This window comes from Acomys minous (genome assembly GCF_964271855.1).
Source record: "Acomys minous genome assembly, chromosome: 6".
Classification (NCBI taxonomy): Eukaryota; Metazoa; Chordata; class Mammalia; order Rodentia; family Muridae; genus Acomys; species Acomys minous.
In genome coordinates, this window is record NC_140487.1 from 108,315,754 (window position 1) to 108,338,786 (window position 23,033).

The window sequence follows — 23,033 nt, forward strand, 5'->3', positions numbered from 1 at the left end:
GCGCGCTGAAACACTGCCTTAAAATCCCTGCTTAACTGGACCTCCCTTTCCTTTTCCGGCCCTCTAATCCACTTTAGAAAGCAGCGTGACATTAACCTTTATGAAAGGCCAGCTCTGCTCTTGCCATTCTGTGATGGGGGCGTTGTTTGGGTCTGTCTGAACCCTAGCCTGGCACGAGAGGCCATGCTTCTGTCCTCTTTTTGCATGCGCCTTTCTTTCTCAGTGTGCCTCTCTTAGGACGGGTACAAGTCTTCCTCGTGGGTCCTGCAGCCCCCCTCTCCTTCCTGCGTGCCTTTGTTTCACCCCCTCCCGGAGCACTGTCCGTCTCTACAGCTTCCCTAATGGGTCCACTCGCTCCTTCCTCCCAGCCTTCCCTTATGGTCTGCTTCTTCCACAGGTGGCTTTTGGGGGGGCACTATGGGGGGGATGTCTTTTCCTTTGTTTAGACCTAACCCTTCCACCCCATATTTATAAAGACTTTTATGATGCATATAGCACGGATTCATGCAACGTAATATGCCAAATGAAATAATCAGAAGTTATGCAGAGGGTATCGTAGAGTGGTAGACTGCCAAGTCAGCAGCCAGGCTGAAGGTGTCCCTGCCTGGCCCTGCTGTGGCTGCCACCAACCAGCCGCACTGTGCTGAAGCTTAAAGTGACTTCCGTGCTCTGTTAGCCCAGCTGGCTCCTGCCTCACAGATGAGATGAGGGTACTGGAGGACACCTCTACTCCCTGGCTTTTTGTTTTCTCGAGACAGAGCTTCTCTGTGTAGCCCTAACTGTCCTCACTCTGAGGACCAGGCTGGCTTCAAACTCACAAAGATTCTCCCATTGTTCTAATGTGTTGCTTTTGTTTTGTTTTCTGAGAAGGAATCTTAAGTAGCCCAAGCTGGCCCCAGGCTCACTACATGGTTATGGGTGACTGAATTCACTCTGTTGAACAATGGCCTTGAACTCCTGATCCTCCTGTCCCCCCAAGTCCTGGGGTAACAGACTTGCACCACAGTGCCTGGCTTATGTGGTGCTAAGAATGAAATGCAAGTGCTCTCGCCAACTATGCCCCCAGCCCAGAGTTTAGTTAGTACCCAACAGAGGGCACAGATAAGGAATCCCTGTATCTCATTTAGGGACTTGCCTGTAACACCGTTATTTGTAGGGCAATAGCTAGAACTTTGGAAGATGTTTGAAACTTTGATTTTCTATAAAATTACTCCTTGGAAAGAGTGATAGTAGAACCTGAACCGGACAAAACATATGTTTTCTGGCCATAATGAAAGTTACTTTAGCTGGATGTGATGCTGCACGCCTGTCATCCCAGCATTCAGAGAGGCAGAGGCAGGTGGATCTCTGTGAGTTCAAGGCCAGCCTGGTTTACAAAGTGAGCTCAGGACAGTCAAGGCTACACAGAGAAACCCTGTCTCAAAATAACAAAAACAAAAACTGTTACCGTTGAAAGATGATTTTCTCATTCCTGGATTCTTTGTTTTAATGATATAACCTGTTTTGCCCATTTTCATTTACTAAAATGAGCCACATATGGAAGTTTTCATCTTGATTTTCCTAGACCTTACGCACATATCCTCTCGGTTCCTGTTTCGGAAACTGCTTACCCTGGGCAGACTCAGTACCAGACCCTGCAGCAGTCTCAACCCTATGCTGTCTACCCTCAGGCAACCCAAACCTACGGACTACCTCCTTTCGGTAAGCCGTCCTGATGTGAGCAGTTCTTAAGCATGTTCTCATTAACCAGAAACTTGTGTCCATCCTCAGAAAGCAAGCATGGCTCAAGAGGAAGGCCCTTTACACACTCACTAAGTGTGTGCTGGAAGTTGTGTTTGCAGTTTTCCATAACTATTTCATTACTCAACAAACTTTGATTGTCTTCAAGCCCTTTATTCTGAAACTCTGGTCATCCCCCCAGATGCTGCGGTTTGAGCTCAGGCCCTCCCAGTCACGCTAGGCTCTCGACAGTTGCTACATTAGGTCCTGCTGGCCCTCTCCTGGCTGTGTAGCCAGTGCCAGCCTGGAAGTCTCAGTGCTCCTGCCTCAGCTTCCTTACGTCTAGGGTCGCAGGTGTGCGCCACACCCAGCTGGAAGCTTAGTCATTGTTTGGGAAACTGAGGAATTACCACTGACTTGACTGAGATAGTGGCATGCTAATGTAAACAAAATAAGTGTATGTTTAGGTGACCAATTTCTGCTAAAACCAGGTAGTCTAAATATTCAGATATAATCACAGTAGGTTTTGGTTTTGTTGTTTATCTTTGTTGTTTATTTGTTTGTTTTGGCTAACTCTGCCACTCCTTCCCTAAGCTGATCAAATGTTATGATGACCCAAAAGTGCTTTTAGAATGGAAGATATCTGAAGTCATATTTACAGGGAGTTGTTTTCATTTGTTTTATGTATCTTTAATATAAACTGTAAATCAAAATGATTTACTGGAAGTTAGTTTAAGGTTATTTGAACATTTAATATCCATGGCAATTTTTTACATATATATAAGTTGATATATATGCACAGTATGCCTTATTGCTCCTCTGTTTTTAGCCCTGGTTTTAAAAATTATTTAACATTAATTAATTTGATTTAATATGTTAAAGTTATGTTTTGGGGGAGGCCCAGGTTCAGTCACCAGCACCCACAGTCCTTGGCTTCTGTCACTCTAGTTTTAGAGGGTTTTGCTGCCCTCTTCTAACCTCCTTGAGCACTGTGCAGGAATGCAGATACATGAGCAGATAAAATACTCCTGCACACAAATAAATCTAAAAAAATTTTTTTCCTAGTGAAAAATATTCATTTAAACAAGCTAAATATATATATTTTTAAATCTTCTAGCACTACTATTACCTAGATTCTGGCTTCTGTTGGGTCACTTGGCCAGTGTCGTGTGCTGCTGACAGCTGTCTTACTTTTAGGCTTCTTAGCATTCTTTGGCTTCTTGGTAAATGCTAAAAAGAACTGAAGGTGTTGTGTGCTTCTTGTTTTGTTTGTGCTTCTTGTTTTGATGTGCCAGAGAGCTGTCTTTTTGCACACTACACAAGCACTCTACCTCAGTCCAAGGACTGTTTTCTCTTGGTTTTTGTGACAGTGTTTTATAGCCAGGCTGACTTCTAATTCTAAATCCTCCTATTAGAATTACAGGTATGAACCACCATATATGGCTCTCAGGTGGTAATAATCCATGACAGGATTTTTTGTTTTGTTTTGTTTTTCGAGACAGGGTTTCTCTGTGTAACGTTGCTGTCCTGGACTCGCTTTGTAGAGTCCAGTAATCCGCCTGCCTCTGCCTCCCAAGTGCTGTGATTAAAGGTGTGCGCCACCGCCGCCACCACCACCACCCAGCTATAAAATTTTTTTTAATATGTTTTTATTTGTATATTTTTTTGTGTGTGTTACGGGTGTTTTCTCTGCATATTCATCTCCATACCAAAAGAGTGTATAGGGTCCCATGGGACTACAGTTACAGACAGTTGTGAGCCCTCATGGAAAAGCTAAGAATTGAACTCAGGACCTCTAGAAGAGCAGCCAGTACCTTTAACTGCTAAGCCATCTCTCCAGCACTGTGGTTATTTATTATCACATATATTAAGCCAAGTTTTCCTCAAATGGGTTATAACAGGCAAGCAGTTGTACAGTAATTATTTTTATATTTTTTCCTCTCATTCTGATTAAATTTATGATTATCAAGCCCAAGCTCTATGGCACACTGAATAGTTGACCCTATTTGCTAATGAATGACAAAGGTTTTTGGTTGTTTTGTTTTGTTTTGTTTTGTTTTGTTTTTTAACCCCAAACTCAGTTAATAAAACACCTCACAAGGTGCTCTGTGCATCCTTTATTACAGTGCCCTTTATAGTCATTACATCCCTCATATTAAAAGAAGAAATTCAGGGACTGGAGAGGTGGGTCAGTGGTTAAGAGCGCTGTCTGTTCTTTAAGAGGCCCTGAGTTCAAGTCCCAACAACAACATGGTAGCTCACAACCATCTATACTGGGATCTGATGCCCTCTTCTAGTGTGTAGGACTTAAAGAAAAGAAAGAAAGAAAAGAAAAGGAAATTCTGTAAATAGATCTCTGCTGAGAGCTTTGAGAACATATGTTATTATAAAGAATAATTGGCTCTTATGAATGTTCATAATCTGTTTATTGTAGTTGGAGGCAAGAGAAGAAGCTTATGTTACATAGATTATCCTGTAAATAAATGAGAGACAAAATAATCAGTTGATTTTAACTTGAGTTGACTTTAAGTAATTGTCGACTTTTCAGGCAACCCATGTAGCTCTTGTCTGCTGGTCCTGGGCTCTGAGGACCTCAGAGAATGAGGTGGACTGCAGTCCGACACTGTAGACAATCTTACTTTAGTTTCAGTGCATTTTATATACAAATAAGACAAAACAATATTCCAAGGAAGGCTTTTTGAATTTAGAAAAAGATGATCAAAAAACTTGCAAATGAAGGTCAGTAAGCACACTAAATGTTAACAGAGCAGCGCTTTCCCAGAGCTTTCTCAGGACAGAGCAGTTAAACCACAGTTGCCTGTCATGCAGTATGGATTATATCTGGGAAAACAGGAAAGCAGAGCAGAGGCCATGTCAAGTTAGAGTGCAGTGACCAGGTTGCGTTCTATTGTATGTTATGACATCCAACGTGAATAAACATACCTTATAAATTGAATGTAAATGCTTAACATAGAAGGCACAAAATTGCATACAAAATGCCCCTGAAGTAGAAGGCCTTCTGCTTTTTTTTTACTGGGGCCTCTGTCACAGTTCCCCAAGGCGTTGTCCACCATGGGCCATTCTTTTGATATGTTCCAGCAAGTGATATGTGAGACTTACTGATGAAAGATTTAGGTTAGGGGCCCTGTATTTGATAGGGGTGTTTTCTTCCACTTTTCCAGAGGAGTTATGGGAAATGTTTAGCGTGTGAGTGAGTGAGTGTGTGTGTGTGTGTGTGTGTGTTATGTGATGTGTGTGCGTAGGTGCAGCCTAAAGGAAGTCATTGAGTATCATCTTCGGTCACTCCGTCTCATCCCTTTGAGGCAGAGTCTCTCCTGAACCTGGATCCTGCATTTTGGGCTAGGCTGGCAGTCAACAAGCCCCAATGATCTGCCAGTCTTCACCCAGTATAGCCCAGTATACCCCTGGGACCAAGCACATACTGAAAACATGCTCAGGTCCTAATGGTGGAACAGATAAGCACTCTCAACCACTGAGTCATCATTCTGGCTCCTGTTTTTAATATTAAAGTTACTGTATCTCAGGCTGGAGAGATGGCTCAGAGGTTAAGAGCACTGACTGCTCTTCCAGAGGTTCAGTTCCCAGTTCAATTCCCAGCAACCACATGATGGCTCACAACCATCTATAATGTGATCTAATGCCCTCTTCTGTCATGCAGGCAGAGCACTGTATACATAATAATTAAATAAATCCTTTTTTAAAGATTTATTTTATTTATTGCATATGAGTGCTTTATCTGCAGAAGAGGGTATCAGATTACATCAGATTACATTACAGATGGCTGTGAACCACCATGTGGTTGCTGGGAATCCAACTCAGGACCTCTAGGAAAAGCAGGTGGCGCTCTTAACCACTGAGCCATCTCTCCAGCCCAATAAATCTTTTTTTTTAAAAAATATTTATTTATTTATTTAATGTATATGGGCACACTGTCTTCATGCACACCAGAAGAGGGCATCAGATCTCATTATAGATGGTTGTAAGCCACCATGTGGTTGCTGGGAATTGAACTCAGGACCTCTGGAAGAACCGTCAGTGCTCTTAGCCTCTGAGCCATCTCTCCAGCCCCAATAAATCTTTTTTTTTTTAAAGTTACTGTATCTAATTTTTTTTTTCAATTTTGTTAACTTTGTATGACTGTGCGAGTCAGCTCTCTGCTGCCACCTTGTGAGAGCTGGGGAAATCAGGCCTGCCTGCTTGTGCCTTTCTCTACCTGCTGAGCTGTCTCACAGGCCTTGTCTTTGTCTCTTTGGGCCTCGTGGCTTTGAATGTGTGCATATGAGTCTGGTCTCTAACTTCTCATCCTTCTGCCTCTACCTCCCAGATGCTGGGAGAGCAGGCATATGCCACCATGTCTTTAAAATCATTTTCTTGGCACCACCAGAATAACTGCAGGTAAAGGCTCTTGCAGGGCAAGTCTGACAACCTAAGGTCAGTCCCTAGAACTCATAGGTAGAGCAGGGAGACCCACTCCACAAAGCTGCACTGTGGTGCTTACAGGGTACACATGCAGCTAAAGACAAACTTTTTTGGTTTTGTTTTTGTTGTTTTTCTAGACATAGTTTCTCTGTGCAGCCTTGGCTTTCCTGGACTCGCTTTGTAGACCAGGCTGGCCTTGAACTCACAAGAATCCACCTTCCTCTGCCTCCTGAGAGCTGGGGTTAAAGGCGTGGGCCACCACCACCCAGCAATAAACTTTTATTATAATTATTTTTTTAATGTTTGCTGTATAGAGCAATGGGTTAGGATAGGACTTCATATTTTACTTTATCATCTCATTTAATCCTTAAAGCAGACCTTAGAGCTAAGTAGTACCGTTGTCCCCTTTCAGCAGCTTAAAGTTGGTTAAGTCACTGTCCCAAAGTCATAACATTAGTAAATGCTTAGGATTCAATTTAAGCCTTGGTCTGCTAAATTCCCCTAAATTTTGGTCTGTATCAAAAAGATGGTCTCAGAATTCAGCTTGAAATAAAGTATCTTCTTTTAAAAATAGGGGGGAAACCAGGCGGTGGTGGCACACGCCTTTAGTCTCAGCACTCGGGAGGTAGAGGCAGGCGGATCTCTGTGTGTGAGGCCAGCCTACTCTACAAAGTGGGTCCAGGATAGTCAAGGCTACACAAAGAAACCCTGTCTTGAAAAAAAAAAAGAAAAGAAAAAAAAAAGAGAAAGGGGCGGGGACTAGAAATGTAGAAAAGCTCTTGGGAGTAATCTTACTCCTACTCTCTTCAGAGCTGTAGAGAGCTGGGTGATGTGAGAGGGAAGGGGTTTGCAAGTTCGTGTGGCTGGTGCAGTAAGGGATGAGTGAGGAAGGATGCTCACGTGCTTTCAGAGGTTCATGCAGTGTGCTCGGAGCCAGCACGGATCTGGTTATTTTAAAAGAACTTTGTTGTGAAGTAGACGACTTAGTGATGCATATTAAGGTTTCATTCTGTCCCCCACATCAGGCTCAGTTTTAAGCAGATGTGATAGTGCACAGATGTAGTCCCATCCTTTGGGAGGCAGAGGCAGGAAGACATAAGTTCAAGACTAGCCTGGGCTTCGTAGTTAGATCCTGGGTCAAAAAAATAAATGAGTACGTGAATGAACGAGGAAAGGAAAGCTGGTGAGCTGGCTGAGCAGGGAAAGGAGCCAAGCCTATATGGCAGAAGCAGAGAAAGCTGTCCTCTGACCTTCATATGTGGTCCTGCACACACACACACACACACACACACACACACACACACTACATTTTAAACAAACAAACAAACTAAAACCCATGGTTTGGTTTCCTCATTTGCTCTGTGCATAGAATTCAACTATTTAGTCATGTTACTTAATATAAGGAGTTCTGATCAGGGTGTTTTAAAAGGAGCATATTTAAATGTCTAAAGGTCAGGAGCTACAATGATGATCAAGGCAGTTTTCATATTGTCTTTTATTCCTCCTTTCCTCAAAAAGGAAAAAAAAAAAAAAGTAGGCCTATTAGAGTTTCTAGCCTGGCATGATGGCACCCGCCTCTAACCTCAGTGCTGAGGCGAACTGATGCATGTGGTAAAACTACCTCCAAGAGTGAAATACTGAGTACTAAGGCCAACAAGACATTCTTCTTGATGCTTTGGTGTTGATGAAATGTTGTTTTAATACTATATGTCATTAAACATGTTCACATATCTTTTGGGGGAGGGTTGTTTCAAGACAGGGTTTCTCTGTATAACAGCTCTGGCTGTCCTGGAACTTGCTCTGTAGACCAGGCTGCCTCAAACTCACAAGGTTCCATTTGCCTCTGCCTCCCAAGTGCTGGGATTACAGATGTGCACCACTGCCTGGCCTGCATATCTATTTCTTTAGGGTCTGCAACCTACTTGGGAAATAAAATCACATTGCTTACAATAAATATGGAAGCTATTGTAACATGTAAATGGTGATACATTAACAAAAACATATAATTCAAAACCACCAAGAATCATAGTCTTTTTTTTTTAAGATTTATTTATTTATTGTATATGAGTGTTTTATCTGCAGAAGAGGGCATCAGATCACATCTTAGATGATTGTGAGCCACCATGTCATTGCTGGGAGTTGAACTCAGGACCTTTGGAAGAGCAGGTGGTGCTCTTAACTACTGAGCCATCTCTCCAGCCCCAAGAACCATAGTCTTTTACATGTACGTTTGAAAAATTAAATAGTGGCCCAGGAGCTGGTGCTGTGGGAAAGAGGGCTTGCTTCTCAAGCAGCTGCATAAAAAGCTGGGCGTGGCCATGTGCCAGCCTAGGGGCTGGGCACAGGCAAGGAGGATCACTAGGCTTGCTGGCTGTCAGCCTAGCTCCAAGTTCAGCGAGAGACCCTGCCTCGAAGAGCAAGGCAGAGTGAGAGAGAGTGGGTAATTCTTCTGCGTTTGGGTGATAGGATTATATATAGCTTTTCCCCCCTAAGTTACATATTTCAAGGTGGTTTTTGTTTTAGACAGGCCCTAGGTAGCCTCGGATGGCATTGAACTTCTGGTCCTCCTGCCTTTATTTCTTGGGTGTTGGATTATAGACATGCACCACCATGCCCACTTTACGTGGTGGAACTGAAACCAGGGCTTTATGTATGCTAAACAAGCTCCTTGCCAGCTGAACCACATCTGGGGCCTACAAGATGTTATTAATCTTTTTTAAAAAACAGGCATACCTTTCCTAATCTAGGAGACGTTTATGAAATTATCAGTTTAAGAAAAAGATTTATATGGAGCTGGAGAGATGGCTCAGTGGTTAAGAGCACTGGCTGCTTGTCAGAGGTTCTGAGTTCACTTCCCAGCACCCCAGAACCCAGATGGTGGCTCACAACCGTCTACTAGATCTGGTGCCCTCTTCTGGCGTTCGAGTACGTGCAGATACAACACTGTATACATAATAAATAAATCTTAAAAAAAAAAAAAAAAGAAAAAAGAAAGAAAGGAGAAGGATGTATCTAAGGCAATTAGAAAGCTTGCTTATCCTATGGGTAAGTGAATTTTAACTCACATAGACTAGCGCCCACCTTGCCAGTTTGGATTTCTCATGGCACGTCGGCATCAGTTGTTCCTTCTGACAAATAGTCCAGTTTGTTGTACTCTTTTCTGAGTCCTGGTCAGTTGCTCCAACCATTGAGGTGAAGGTACCTGCGTGCTACTGTTGGGGCTTTAGCAAAGTTTTTCTTCCTATGGACCCATCTTCTAAGTCTTTGTAAATATATTTGCTTGTGGTATATTACATGTGGAGTAATTTCCTCCTCCAAGCAAATTTGTTTGAAGATTTCGACTTGAAACCTAGCAGCTGCTAGTTAAAGCACAGCTGTGCTCCTCAGCCCCCCGTGTGTTGTTTGTAATTGGTCCACTTTATCTGATTCAGGTGCACTGTGGCCAGGTATGAAACCTGAAAGTGGTTTAATTCAGACTCCATCTCCAAGTCAACACAGTGTTCTCACCTGCACTACAGGGCTAACCACAAGCCAGCCAAGCCCAGCACATTATTCTTACCCCATCCAAGGTAAATAGGCATGGTTGTGTGTGTGTTATTTCACTTTTATCATTGTTTTTATTTTTAATTTTCCCCTGTATCCAAACAAACTGGATGATGATACGGGAGCGCTGTCCAAAGTAAAGGGAATGGCATGCGTTTGTGCATGCGTTCTGTGTTAGGAAGGCCACTCTGAGTGTGCTTTTTGAAGTAGCTTAGGCTTTGAATGCGAGCTGCTTAATAAAAGTGAAGCCTTCTCTTGCATGCCAATATCCAGAAGCTTCTCTTGTTTTGTTCTAGTCCGTTCTCAGTGGTATTTTCACATGTAAGTTGGCGACTCCTTGAGTCCGAGTTTGGCTGGCTTTTACGTGAATTGTCAGTGGAATGTGCAATGTGGACTGCTTTTCTGCTGGTGGCTTTGGGACACCCTCCCCATTCACCACTTCTTGGTGAGAGTATTTTCTTTTCTTTCTTTCCTTTTTTTTTTTTTTTTTTTTGTTATTGTTGTTTTGTTTTGTTTTCCGAGACAGGGTTTCTCTGTACATCGTTGACTGTCCTATACTCCCTTTGTAGACCAGGCTGCCCTCGAACTCATAGCGATCCACCCTGCCTCTGCCTCCCAAGTGCTGGGATTAAAGGCATGCACTACCACGCCCGGCTCCTTCCTTCCTTCCTTTTTTTTCTTTTCTTTTCTTTTTTGGCTTTCAAGAGAGGGTTTCTCTTGTAGTCCTTGGCTGTCCTGGACTTGCTTTGGTGACCAGGCCGACCTTGAACACACAAGAGATCCATCTGCCTCTGCCTCCCAAGTGCTGGGACTAAAAGTGTGCTCCACCATGCCCAGCTGAGAGTATTTCTTTTGCTGAAAAAGATCACTCACTACCAGGTGGAGGGTACAGGTGAGTGGTGGAGTGCTTGCTAGCAAGTTACAGACACTGGGCTCCATCCCCAGCAGTAAAGAAAAAGAGAAGAGTTATTTTTGTTTCTATTCAGGGTGAAACTTGAATTTTAAACACTTTTACTTTCCTGAGTTGTTCTTTGAAAAGCTTAGAATTTTTTTGTTTTCTGTATTTATTTATTTCTTTTCGTTTTCTTTGTGGTTTTTTTTGTTTTTTTGTTTGTTTGTTTTGTTTTTTGTTTGTTTGGGTTTTTTTTGTTTGTTTGTTTTTTGTTTTTTGAGACAGAGTTTCTCTGTGTAGCCCTGGCTATCCTGGTCTCGCTTTGTAGACCAGGCTGTCCTCAAACTCACAGAGATCCACCTGCCTCTGCCTCCCAAGTGCTGGGATTAAAGGCGTGCGCCACTGCCACCCGGCCCTGTTTTCTGTTTTTCATGACAGGGTTTCTCTGTGTAGCCCTGGCTGTCCTGGACTTGCTTTGTAGACCAGACTGGCCTCAAACTCGCAGTGATCCTCCTGCCTCTGCCTCCTGAGTGCTGGGATTACGAGTGTGCACCACCATGCCCGACTGAAAATTTTAGAATTGTATAATCAGGGTAAGTAGACAGAAGGGCAGTGTGATGGCTGACTGCACCCCTCCCCAATCCAGTGATCTAGCGTGGGAAGCAGCGGGCCTGTACCTGGCTTCTAATCCGCTTCCATGCTTCTGTTTCTGTGGTTGTCTGTCTGTCTTACAGCTTCTTACACTTCGTTCTTCATAAGATAAACTCTAGGGGGATGAGTCAGACACCCAAAACCTCTGCAGACAGAAACCTTGCTGATGAAAACGACTTTTACTTTTAACTGTTTTCAGTTCATTGATTTGGAAGTTGTTCGCTTCTGTAAGAACAGCTCTAGGCCACTTTGATTTTGTCTTTTTAAGATTAGTTTTATTTGTGTATGAATATATGCATGTGCATGAAGGTGCCCATATCTTCTGGCTTCCAGAGGCCCTTCTTTTTTTGCTCTCTCCTCCCTGTTTTCTTTCTTCCTAACAGGAGCAACACAGGAGGAGCAAAGCTTAAGGACATGACCCAGGCTCACCTTGAACCTGTGGGCCTAGTTATAGGAACCTCCTAGCCCAGGCCTTTGAGCCCGTCTGCGAGTAGCGCACAATACAGTTCCATTTCTAACTTTCACTCTTATTTTCAGTGTTTTTTTTTTTTTTCAGACAATAGGCCTTTGGGATCAACTGCACACAGTGAGGTAACCAGGTCTCTCTTAGCTACATGCCTGTGTAGGGGTCACGCAGGTCTGAAGGAAGACAAGAAGAATAAGGTTGTCTTCCCACTGGGGTGCGAAGTCTCCCCACCTCTGTGGTTGTGTCCTGAATATAACTTCTCTTCCCTTGCTAAATAAGGGGATCGTGTTTCGGAGTGAGTTAGATGAGCGTACTTCAGTGGGTCTTGAACCTCCGACCTTGTGTGTTTTGGGTCTGTTAACCTACTCCATTCTGTTCGTAGTAACTGCTGGTGTCTAGTCAGCGCTTACTGTGTTTTCAGCTCTGCTCTAAGCCATGGCTAGGTGCTGTATCCTCTGCATGGCAGCTCTGTGAGTAAGTACTATTTTGTTTTTTTTTTTTTTTTTTTTTGGTTTTTCGAGACAGGGTTTCTCTGTGTAGCCTTGGCCAGTGAGTAAGTACTATTAACCCATTTTCCAGGTGGGGAAACTGAGGCACAGAGAATTTAAGTAACTATTGATAGTCACCAAGTAAGTAGTCAAATCAGGATGGAGGGGGAACATTCTAACTGAGAGTGAGTGTAATGTTTGTTTTTCAGAATTGAAATCAACTCTCCCATATTTGAGGAACTTTATTAACAAATATCTAACTTTGTTTTTCCTCCACTTATTGTTCAACACTCTGATACAGAGTAGAAATTTCTTTCTCTTTCTTTTTTTCTTTTTTGGTTTTTTGAGACAGGGTTTCTCTGTGTCCTAGAACTCACTCTGTAGACCAGGCTAGCCTCAAGCTCATAGCGATCCGCCTGCCTCTGCCACCCTGAGTGCTGGAATTACAGGCATAGAAATTTTAAGGCATTAGGTTGTTCATTTCTTCATAATCTAAAGAAAAAGTTTACAGAAAAACATTTGACTAAAGTGAAGTGTAGGTGTTATTAATGGGGCTGAAGCATGTGCATCTTCATAATTAGTAGCTCTCCCTACTGCTTCTCTCCTCTGCACACACTGATGTCTTTGGACTATCATTTTGTTGATAATGCCCGTAGCCTTTGTTTAACTAGGAGTTTTCCTTTTATTAACAGACTTTTTTAAAAACACGTTTATTTATTTATTATAAGGTTTGTTGCCGGGCGGTGGTGACGCACGCCTTTAATCCCAGCACTCGGGAGGCAGAGGCAGGTGAATCCCTGTGAGTTCGAGGCCAGCTTGGTCTACAATGTGAGTCCAGGACAACCAAGGCTACACAAAGAAACCCTGTCTCAAAAAACAAGCAAACAAACAAAAAACTAAAACTAAAACTAAAAAACTTTTCCCGGGTGATGGTGACGCACGCCTTTAATCCCAGCACTTAGGAGACAGAGGCAGGTGGATCTCTGTTAGTGCGAGGCCAGACTGGTCTACAAAAGTGAGTCCAGGAAAGCCAGAACTATTACACAGAGAAACCCTTGAAAAACCTTTAAAAAAAAAAGATTTGTTTATTTACATATATGAATGTTTTGCCTACATGTTTGTATGTATATCACATGCATGTCTGGTGCTAGCAGACCCTCAGAAGAGGGTGTTATGTCCCCTAGAACTGGTGTTACAGATGGTTGTAAGTCACGATATGGGTGTTGAGAATCGAACCCAGGTCTTCTGCAAGAACAGCAAGTGCTCTTGTTTTTTTTTTTTTCCTAGACAGTGTTTCTCTGTGTGGCCTTGGCTGTTCTGGACTCACTTTATAAATCAGGCTGGCCTCGAACTCACAGCAATCCGCCTGCTTCTGCCTTCCGAGTGCTGGGATTAAACCCGCGCCCAGCAGCAAATGCTCTTAATTAAGTGCTGTGCCATCTTTCTGGGCCCCTTTTAAAGCTGTGTAGGTGACTGTGGGTATGTGCATGTGAGTCCAGGTGCCATGGAGGCCAGAAGAGGGCATTGGATCCCCTGGGCCTGGAGTCACAGGCAGTGAGGTGCACATTTGCTGGCCACCTCAGGTCCTCTGTGAGGGGAGTGTGTGCTCTACCTGCTGATCAGCTCTCCAGCCCCTGCAGACTTTGTGTTTTACTGTACTTTTAGATTGCTAGAGCAACTGAGCAGAGTGTGCACAGTCCTCATATAATTTGTACTGCAAGGGTGGAGAGAAGGAAATACAGACGAGGGATGAGCAGCTCAGCAACAGCCCAGCCTTCATCCGGGAGAACAACTGTGCAGTCTCTAAAACAGAACCAGAGCGCGGGGCCAGCTTGCAGCTGGGGTGACTTAGGGCAGAAAATAAGGGAGAAGGGGGCTGAAAAGAAATGTCAAGATATGCATTAATGTCTGCTGTGACCAGCTGTACTGTGGGGTGACAGGGTGAGGTAGACAAGAATCTAGAAAAATATGTTACTTAGTTATGAGATCCAAGTGAGTTTAGTTCTTGGAATGGTTATTGCTTAACTATTTCCAAAATGGGGGCTTTACAAAATGATGTGATCTGAGGGCTGGAGAGATGGCTCAGAGGTTAAGAGCACTGGCTGCTCTTCCAAAGTTCCCGAGTTCAATTCCCAGAAACCATCTATAATGTGATCTAGTGCCCTCTTCTAGCCTGCAGGCATTACATAGAGGCAGAGCACTATATACATAATAAATAAATACATAAATAAAATCTTTTAAAACTGACGTGATCATGGCTAATATGTATACCCTTCAATTTTCCCTACAGTTAACATCTTGATGAGAGTATGCTACAATTGGTACAGTTAATGAACTAGTATTATAAATTATCAGTTAAGGAGGTAACTTCCCCAAATGAAAGATGTACCTTACATTTAATGGGCATGTCTCCTTAGATTCCTGTAGACTTCATGCTCTCTGACTTTTCTGGTTTATGATGGCCTGGGTGGCTTTGGGGACGCCCTTCTATTAGAACTTATCTGATGTTTTATTCATGATTAGATTGGAGTTACAGGTATCTCAGTAGTCACAGAGGTAAAATGCCCTCACGTGTCAAATGTGCCTTCTGGCCATATGACTTATTTCAGTTGGTGCTAACCGTGGCCATCTGGCTGAAGGAATGGTCGTCAGGCACCCCCATTGCAAAGTCACTTTCTACATTTTTTTCCATTGTGTTTACACTCGTGTGTGTGTGTGTGTGTGTGTGTGTGTGTGTGTGTGTGTGTGTGTCTTTGAGAGAGGGTCTTGCCCTGTAGCCCTGGCTGATCTTGACTCCTGACCCTCCCCAGTGTCAGAATTATTAGGTGTGAGCCACCCCACCAGGTCTGGAAACTATATCCATGTTTAAAAGGTCCCTGCCCCTCCTTGATGGCCATTCATTTTTCTCCCATCACTTTGTTTTTATTGATCATTTGTTTCTGGATTTATATACATTTATATTATAATTTATTTTTAATATAGAACAGCTTTATTTGTTATCTTATATGGTTACAGAGAATACATTTAGTTGACTTTGATACCCTTTTACATTTTTTTCTGTTTGGTTATTCTTTTTTTGTTTTTGTTTTTTGCAAAAGAAGTGCTTGGCTTCGTTTGGTTTGGTTTGGTTTGTTACGGTTTTGGTTTTTCAAGACAGGCTTTCTCTGTGTAACCTTGGCTATTCTGGGCAATTTGTAAACCAGGCTGGCCTTGAACTCACAGCAATCTGCCTGCCTCTGCCTCCTGAGTGCTGGGATTAAAGGCATGTACCACCATGCCCGGCCTATTTATGATACAGTGCTCTGCCTGCGTGTATACCTACACACCAGAAAAGGGCATCAGATCACATTATAGATGGTTGTGGGCCACCATGTGGTTGCTGGAAATTGAACTCAGGACCTCTGGAATAACAGTCAATACTCTTAACCTCTGAGCCATCTCTCCAGCCCCCCACCCTCTCCTTTTTTTAAAAGACAGAGTTTCTCTGTGTAGCCTTGGGTGTCCTGAAACTCACTCTGTAGACCATGCTGGACTCAAACTCCCTGAGATCAGTCTGCCTCTGCCTCCCGCGTGCGGGGATTAAGATACGCACCACCACTGCCCGGCTGACACCTTTTTAGATAACCACCACTACTGACCTATTTTGTTTTGGGGTGCTTGTTGTTGTTGTAGAATCCTTAGCATCTGACACTGACATGCTCTAAGCACATTCCATGTATTATCCGCCTAAGTCCTGGTGAGCCTTTTCTCTAAAGAGGCTTAGTTCCTCTCAGGAGAAAAGAATGGTATTAGAAACCAAGATATGGCCAGGTTTGGTGGCTCAAGCCTTAATCCCAGCACTCAGGAGGCAGAGGCAGGTGGATCGCCAGCCTGGTCTACAGAGCAAGTCCAGGACAGACAGGGCTGTCACACAGAGAAGCCCTGTCTCCAAAAACAAACAAACAAACAAACAAAAAAACCCAATATATGTGGGGTTAGCAGGGTGATCAATGGTCAGTGGGGTTTGTTACATTCCCCAGGACACACATGCTTGTCTTCTGACCTCCATATGAGAACACACACACACCAATGAATGTAACTTTAAAAAAAGAAAATAAATGTATAAAAACATGTAAATAAATAAATGTAAATTTATTTTATTTATTTTTTTTTTTTTTAATAAATGTAAATTTAAAAAGAAAGAAACGGAGCTAGCAGGATAGCTCACTGCGTAAAACCACTTGTCTGTCTTGGAAGCCATATGACCTGAATTCATCTCCAGCTCCTTCCCATAAACTGTCCTCCTGCGTACATGCTTGCACACGTGCGCAATGAGCCTGTGGGGTCCATCCTTACTCAAATCACCACCCGTGCACAAGCAGTCCTACTAATAAGACATTTAAAAAGAAAACAAGATGTAGGCACTTGCAACTGGTGTCAGGCGTCATTTCTTTTAGACATTCTGTTAACAAAACAAGAAATATGTGTGTGTGCTCTAACCTGTAAGGACACATGTAAATATTTTAAAGGTAAATATGAATCCTCATTGGTGTCTCTAGCCCCAAGGCATTACGCATAGCTCAGTGCACACCATCCATGTGCATAACCATGCATAACCATGATGTTAATGTCTACTCTGTCATGTCTTGTGTGTGTGTGAGCGTGTTCTCTCCTTCTGCCATGTGGGTTCCCGGCCTGAAGTCAGGTCCTCGGGCTTGGCAGCAGCTATGTTTACCCATGGCAAGCTCAGCAGTCCTTGTTTAGGAGATAGCACTTTGATTTTGTTACTAAGCTTCTTGGGCACAGGGTTTTTTTTCTCTTATTTTTTAAAGTACATTGATATTGTCCAAGCCCATGGACTAGCACTTGCATTTAGTAGACAGTGAGTGTTTGACAAGTGAATGAGTGAATGAGTGATGCTTGGTTATGCACTGAGTGTGCCGCTCTCAAGAGGATGTCACTGCGCTGTCGGCCTCTATCTCCCACACCTCATGTGCACAAGGCCGAATCTCACACATCCTTATTAAGCCTCATCTTTTTTTCCTCTGCAGGGTTTCTCTATGTAGCCCTAGCTGTCTCCCTATGTAGACCAGGCTGTCCTTGAACTCAGAGTCTCCTGAGTGCTCAGATTAAAGGAGTGTGCTCCCACTTTCCGGCCGAGCCTCATCTTTTATATGTCAGGTACTTTACTAGATGCTGGAGATAATAAGATAACAAAGTCTTCTTGGCACTTACAGTCTAGTGGAGGGGCCAGAACACTCAAACAGGGAGTGAATGTGATTTCTGAAAGCACTTTAAAGGAAGAAAAGTTCACTACTGTGTTTGAAAAAATAGGAAAGGGGACTGGAGAGATGGCTCATCAGTTAAGAGCACTGAATGCTCTTCCAGAGGTCCTGAGTTCAATTCCCAGCACCCACATAGTGGCTCACAACCATCTATAATGTGATCTGATTAACAAACAAAACAGGAGAGGAGTTGTCTTGTTCCACACCTTTAATCCTAGCACTTGAGAGGCAGATCTCTGAGTTCAAAGCCAGCCTTGTCTACAAAGCAGGTTTCAAGACAGACAGGGCTACACAGAGAAACCTTGGTTTTTTGTTTTTGTTTTTGTTATCTAGACCAGGTCTCTCTGTGTAGCCTTGACTGTCCTGGACTCCCTTTGTAGACCAGGCTGTCCTGGAACTCACATCAATCTGCCTGCCTCTGCCTCCTGAGTGCTGGGATTAAAGGCGTGCACTACCATGCCCAGGTAAAACTTTGTTTTCAAAACAAAACAAAAAACCCAGCATGTCTGAGAAAGCTGGAAGGGCTTGTTTTAACAGAAAGATCTGAAGGAGCTTCTGTAAGAAAGACAGACATGTTCTGCTGGCCAGGAGAGGACAAGGAGGGACAGTTCTCGTAGAGAGTAATTTTTTTTTTTTTTGGCACGGTGGCGGGTGGGATGTCAATACAGAATTTCTCTGTATGATAGCCCTGGCTGTCCTGGACTCACTCTGTAGACCAGGCTAGCCTCGAGCTCACAGAGATCTGCCTGCCTCTACCTCCTGCTAGGATTACAGGCGTGTACCACCAGTGCCCGGGACCACATATTTTTTAGACTGAAGATTTTATAAAGTTTCTTTTTATTGTTGGTTTTGTGGATCTTGGCTCTCACGTATCCCACACTGACCTTGAATTCACCATGAACATGAGGCTGGCCTTGAGCTGGTCCTCCTCCCTCCACTTTGGCTGTGCACTGCTTGGCTGATTATTAGATTTTTTTTTCTTATTGTTTTGTTTTTTGAGACAAGGTTTCTCTATGTAGCCTTGGCTGTTCTAGACTCGCTATATTGATCAGGCTGACCTTGAATTTATAGCAATCCACCTCTGGGTGCTGGGATTAAAGGCATGTGTCACCTCACCCAGTTGATTATTACATTTCTAAAACTACTTGGCCAGAGCATATTTCTCCCATATGCATAGTGACCAGGTATAGCTGAGTCCACACTCTCGGGTGCTAGTAAGAGAAAGCTGGGCCCGAGGAGGAAAGAGAAGCAGGAGCCACACCCAGAGGGAAGGAAGTTGGTTAGGACAGCACTGCTGGAAGAGCTGAGTAAGCTATCTTCTTTCCCGTTTGAAGTCACCTTTATCTAGTCTATTTGGTTTCAGGCCTGCCTAGGATAATATATTGCGTACAGACTTTGGAAACTACCAGAAAGTCTTTTCCCACAAAATGATTAACATTGCTTAGGAGTTATCTACCCTGTGTTTCCTCTTAGGAAAATGAGTGGATTAAGGTATAGCAGAGAAGAAAGTGACTGTTGATGGGAAAGAATACCATCTATAAGCTATTCATTGCATTTGATCTAGTTGTGTTTAGGAAAGGACGCCCTTAAGAGCCCTGTAATGGCCCTGGGGCAGAGCGCTGTAGGTTGTCAGGAGACTTCAGCCAGTGACTGTGGACAGAGCTGCAGGTGAGGAGGTGGGAGATCCAACTGGGTGACCAACCTGACTGCACACATTGTCTGCACTCTTCTCTAGCCCGCGCTCTTCTACAGGCTAGCCTGTGCCGGGAGCAGTGGCCATCCTGCTCTAGATGGCCGGCCTGAGTTCTTCCTGCTCTTTTTCTCCAGTTCTGGTTTTTTGGTTTTTGTTTTTGTTTTTGTTTTTGTTTTTTGTGGGGGGGGGTTTGTTTGTTTGTTTTTTGAGACAGAGTTTCTCTGTGTAGCCTTGGCTGCCTTGGACTAGCTTTGTGGACCAGGCTGGCCTCAAATTCACAGCAATCCACCTGCCTCTGCCGCCCAAGTGCTGGGATTAAAGGCTTGCGCCACCACGCCTGGCTCGTGTTCTGTTCTTAGTGAGGTTTTCTTGCTGGCTTCCTGCCTTCCCCTGGAAGACTTTTCTGCTGGTCCCCGTGGTCCTCCTGGTGGGCAACACTTTGGGTGTGGACAACTGCAGGAGGAGCCCTGTCTTTGTGCTGTGTTAAGAGAGAGAGAAGAGCTCAGATCTGGTGCCCGGTAATGCTGACCAAGCAGGCAAAGCCCTGTGCTGTCTGCTAGTCACTGAACCTTGGGGTCAGAACCTGATGGACTTAAAGGCATTCCAAGTACCTGTGATAGAATGCATTTTTACCTGACCAGGTGAAATTTAATATCTTCTGAGTCAGCTGGGCGTGGTGGCGCACGCCTTTAATCCCAGCACTCAGGAGGCAGAGGCAGGGGGATCACTGTGAGTTGGAGGCCAGCCTAGTCTACAAAGTGAGTCTGGGACAGCCAAGGCTGACATAGAGAGACCCTGTCTCGAAAAACAAAACAAAACAAAAAACTTGAGTCTTTGCAGGTTTATTAGTATTCAAACTTTTTAAACTTACACTAGTGTGTGTGTGAACACTCCAATGCACGTGTGAAGGCCAGAGGGCAACTTGTGGGAGTCAGATCTCTCTTTCTACCATGTGGGTCCCAGGAGTGTGACTCAGGTCATCAGGCTTAGCAGCAAGCAGCACTACCTGCTAACCCTCTCACCAGTCCTCACAGCGTTTATTGACCCACATTAATAGCCCACTATTTGAACATAGCAGTCCTAAACATTTTAGAATTTGGAGAAGTAGCTCTATTTCTCAGAGTAAATATGTCCCTCAAGAAAGGCATCATTTGGGGCAAATGGCCATAACCAATACCATAGCATAGGATTTGCCAGAGCTTTACTGTCAGGTCACTTGCAGGGGAGTCGTTCTTACGCTTCTAGAAAAGACTGGAATGATTTGGTTTAGTTGTGACTTCACTGGTGTGTCAGTGTGAGCTGTGGATTGTGTGAGCATCCTTCTAGGGCTTCCGTAGAAAGAGCTGAAGACTCAGGTTGAAGCAGATATTCCATGTGTTTTGTTTATAAGCAAGCCTCACCAAGCTATGGCATACAAAAGCAAAACAAGCATTCACTTCTTTTAAAAAATGTAATTGAGTTTTATGTAAATGATGTAAATGATTTGTCTTATGTCTGTGCATCATATGTACGCCTGGTGCCACAGAGGCCAGAAGGAGGGTCTGGAGTTACATATGGTTGTGAGCCATTATGTGGGTGCTGGAGCCTGAACCCAGGTCTTCTGGAAAAGTAGCCTGTTCTCTTTGTTTGTTTTTTGAGACAGGGTTTCTCTGTGTAGCCTCGGCTGTCCTGGACTTGCTTTGTAGACCAGGCTGGCCTTGAACTCACAGCGATCTGCCTGCCTCTGCCTCCCGAGTGCTGGGATTAAAGGCGTGCGCCACCACCGCCTGGCTGAGTAGCCAGTTCTCTTAACCTCTGAGCCATTTTCCAGCTTCCAGCATTTGCCTCTTCAGCCAGTATTCTTTGTCTTCTTGCAGCATGTTCAATTAAAGTGGGTTACTTTCCATATCTTTAAGGCGTTACATGGGATCTTTAATATTTCCTAATCCTCTCAATCCTGTAGCGTCAAGCACAAACACCAGCCTGATATCCACTTCTTCTGCAATTGCCAATATCCCAGCAGCAGCTGTGGCCAGCATCTCAAACCAGGTACTGTGCCCCGCTTGTTCATCCTCCTCAATATGACCCCCCTGACTTTCTCGTCCTCTCTTCTTTCCATGGTCACCTTCCCATGCAAGGATCAAGCAGGGGTAGGACAGACTGTACAGAGTCCTGTTGCTGGATGCCTCATGCTCTCTGGCTGCTATCCCATTTCCCTTGGGCCTTGCTAATCCTCCCAGGAGTGTGCTTCTGTCTACGGCGTAGCTACTGTGCTTGCCCTAACCCAGCCCCCACTAGAATGTGCACTCAAGGGAGGGATCTCTTTTTCTACTTGTGTCACTTTTATATTCCCAGAGCCCACAGACCCCTGGCATTCACAGCTGTCGTGGAATGATTGGATACTACCTCCACCCGTTCCCTTACTCGCTATTTATGGTTTTGCTCATTTGTTTGTTTGTTAGTCTGTTTGTTTTCAAGAAAGGGTTTCTCCTATGTAGCCCTGGTTGTCCTAGAACTTGCACTGTAGACCAGGCTGGCCTTGAACTCAGAGAGATCCGCCTGCTTCTGCCTTCCTAGTACTGAGATTAACAGCGTGGGCCACTACCCCACCCAGCTATGATTTGTTATATTTTGTAACGTCTTCAGTGGTTTAGAGTTTGTTTTTAACATGTTCAGACTTTCTGCAGCAACTGCTATGACCACTACTGTCTCCACTGACTGTGTGTGTTAGTGTTTTGTTTTGTTCTGTTTGTTTGTTTTTAGATTTATTTATTTATTATGTATACAACATCCTGCCTGCATGTGGGCCTGCCTGCCACCAGATCTCATTGTAGTTGGTTGTGAGCCACCATGTGGTTTCTGGGAATTGAACTCAGGACCTTTGGAAGAGCAGCCAGTGCTCTTAACCTCTGAGCCATCTCTCCAGCCCCATTTTGGTTTGTTTTGATTTTTTACTATAATCAAGCTACTCATTGACTTTCTTTGTCTGACTGTCCCTACATTGCTGTGTTTGTTCCTTCATTCATTCATTCTTTCTTTTAATAATTTATTTACTTTTATTTTATGTGCATTGTATGTCTGTGGGTGTCAGATTTTGGAGTTACAGACAGTTGTGAGCTGCCATATGGGTGCTGGGAATTGAATCCGGGTCCTCTGGAAGAATAGTCAGTGCTCCCAATTGCTGAGCCATTTCTCCAGCCCCTTGTTCTTTCTTTTTTTCTTTTTTTAAATAATTTATTTAATTTTATTTTAGCATGAGGGTGTCAGAGGCATCGGAACTGGAGTTACAGTTGGGAGCCACCATATGGTTGCTGGGAATCAAACCCTGGTCCTTTGGAAGAGCAGACAGTGCTCTTAACCACTGAGCCATCTCTCCAGCCCCTGTTCGTTCGTTATTTATTTATTTATTTATTCTTTTGTTGTTGTTGTTCTTTTTTGTTGTTGTTGTTGTTGTTGTTCGTTCTTTCTTAAGTCCACAAGTACCTTGGGGTTGAGAAGGGGCTGACTTGTTTCGGGTGGGTGGGTTGGTTTTTGGAGACAGGGCCTCACTATGTATCTCTAGCAGCCCTGGGAGGCACTAGAGTCCAGGCTGGCCTCGAACTTGCATTCGTCCTCCTGCCTGTCTCCTGAGCTGAGTTCATGTGCCAGCATAGTGGCCCCCAGCCCTATGTGGGCTATCTCTTTTCACAGCTCTTGTTTTTGATTCTAAGGACAGTCTTTAGTTTTTCACATTATAATTTACTTCTGAAGAGTAACTCAGGAGTAAACTCTCATTGTCCACTCAAATGATGCATCTGTACTCAAGTTTCTGCATTTTGAAAATCATTGATTTCTTGGGACTGCTAGAAAGATAGAAATGTAAGAAGACAATATTTTATGAACAAGAGGGAAAAGGAGC

General features: G+C 43.8%; 1 protein-coding gene across 7 annotated transcripts in view; it reads left to right on the forward strand.

Moving 5' to 3' along the window:
- Positions 1-23,033, forward strand: part of EYA3 (EYA transcriptional coactivator and phosphatase 3) — a 79,914-nt gene that overhangs the window by 26,762 nt on the left and 30,119 nt on the right. For 4 of the 7 annotated variants that reach the window (XM_084787486.1, XM_084787487.1, XM_084787489.1 and 1 more), the window contains exons 6-8: positions 1,565-1,701; positions 9,591-9,728; positions 21,099-21,184. In XM_084787486.1, coding sequence (XP_084643612.1) covers positions 1,565-1,701; positions 9,591-9,728; positions 21,099-21,184 — 361 coding nt within the window. The remainder of the gene's footprint in view (positions 1-1,564; positions 1,702-9,590; positions 9,729-21,098; positions 21,185-23,033) is intronic. The other 3 variants (XM_084787490.1, XM_084787491.1, XM_084787492.1) reach the window with 1 other exon arrangement.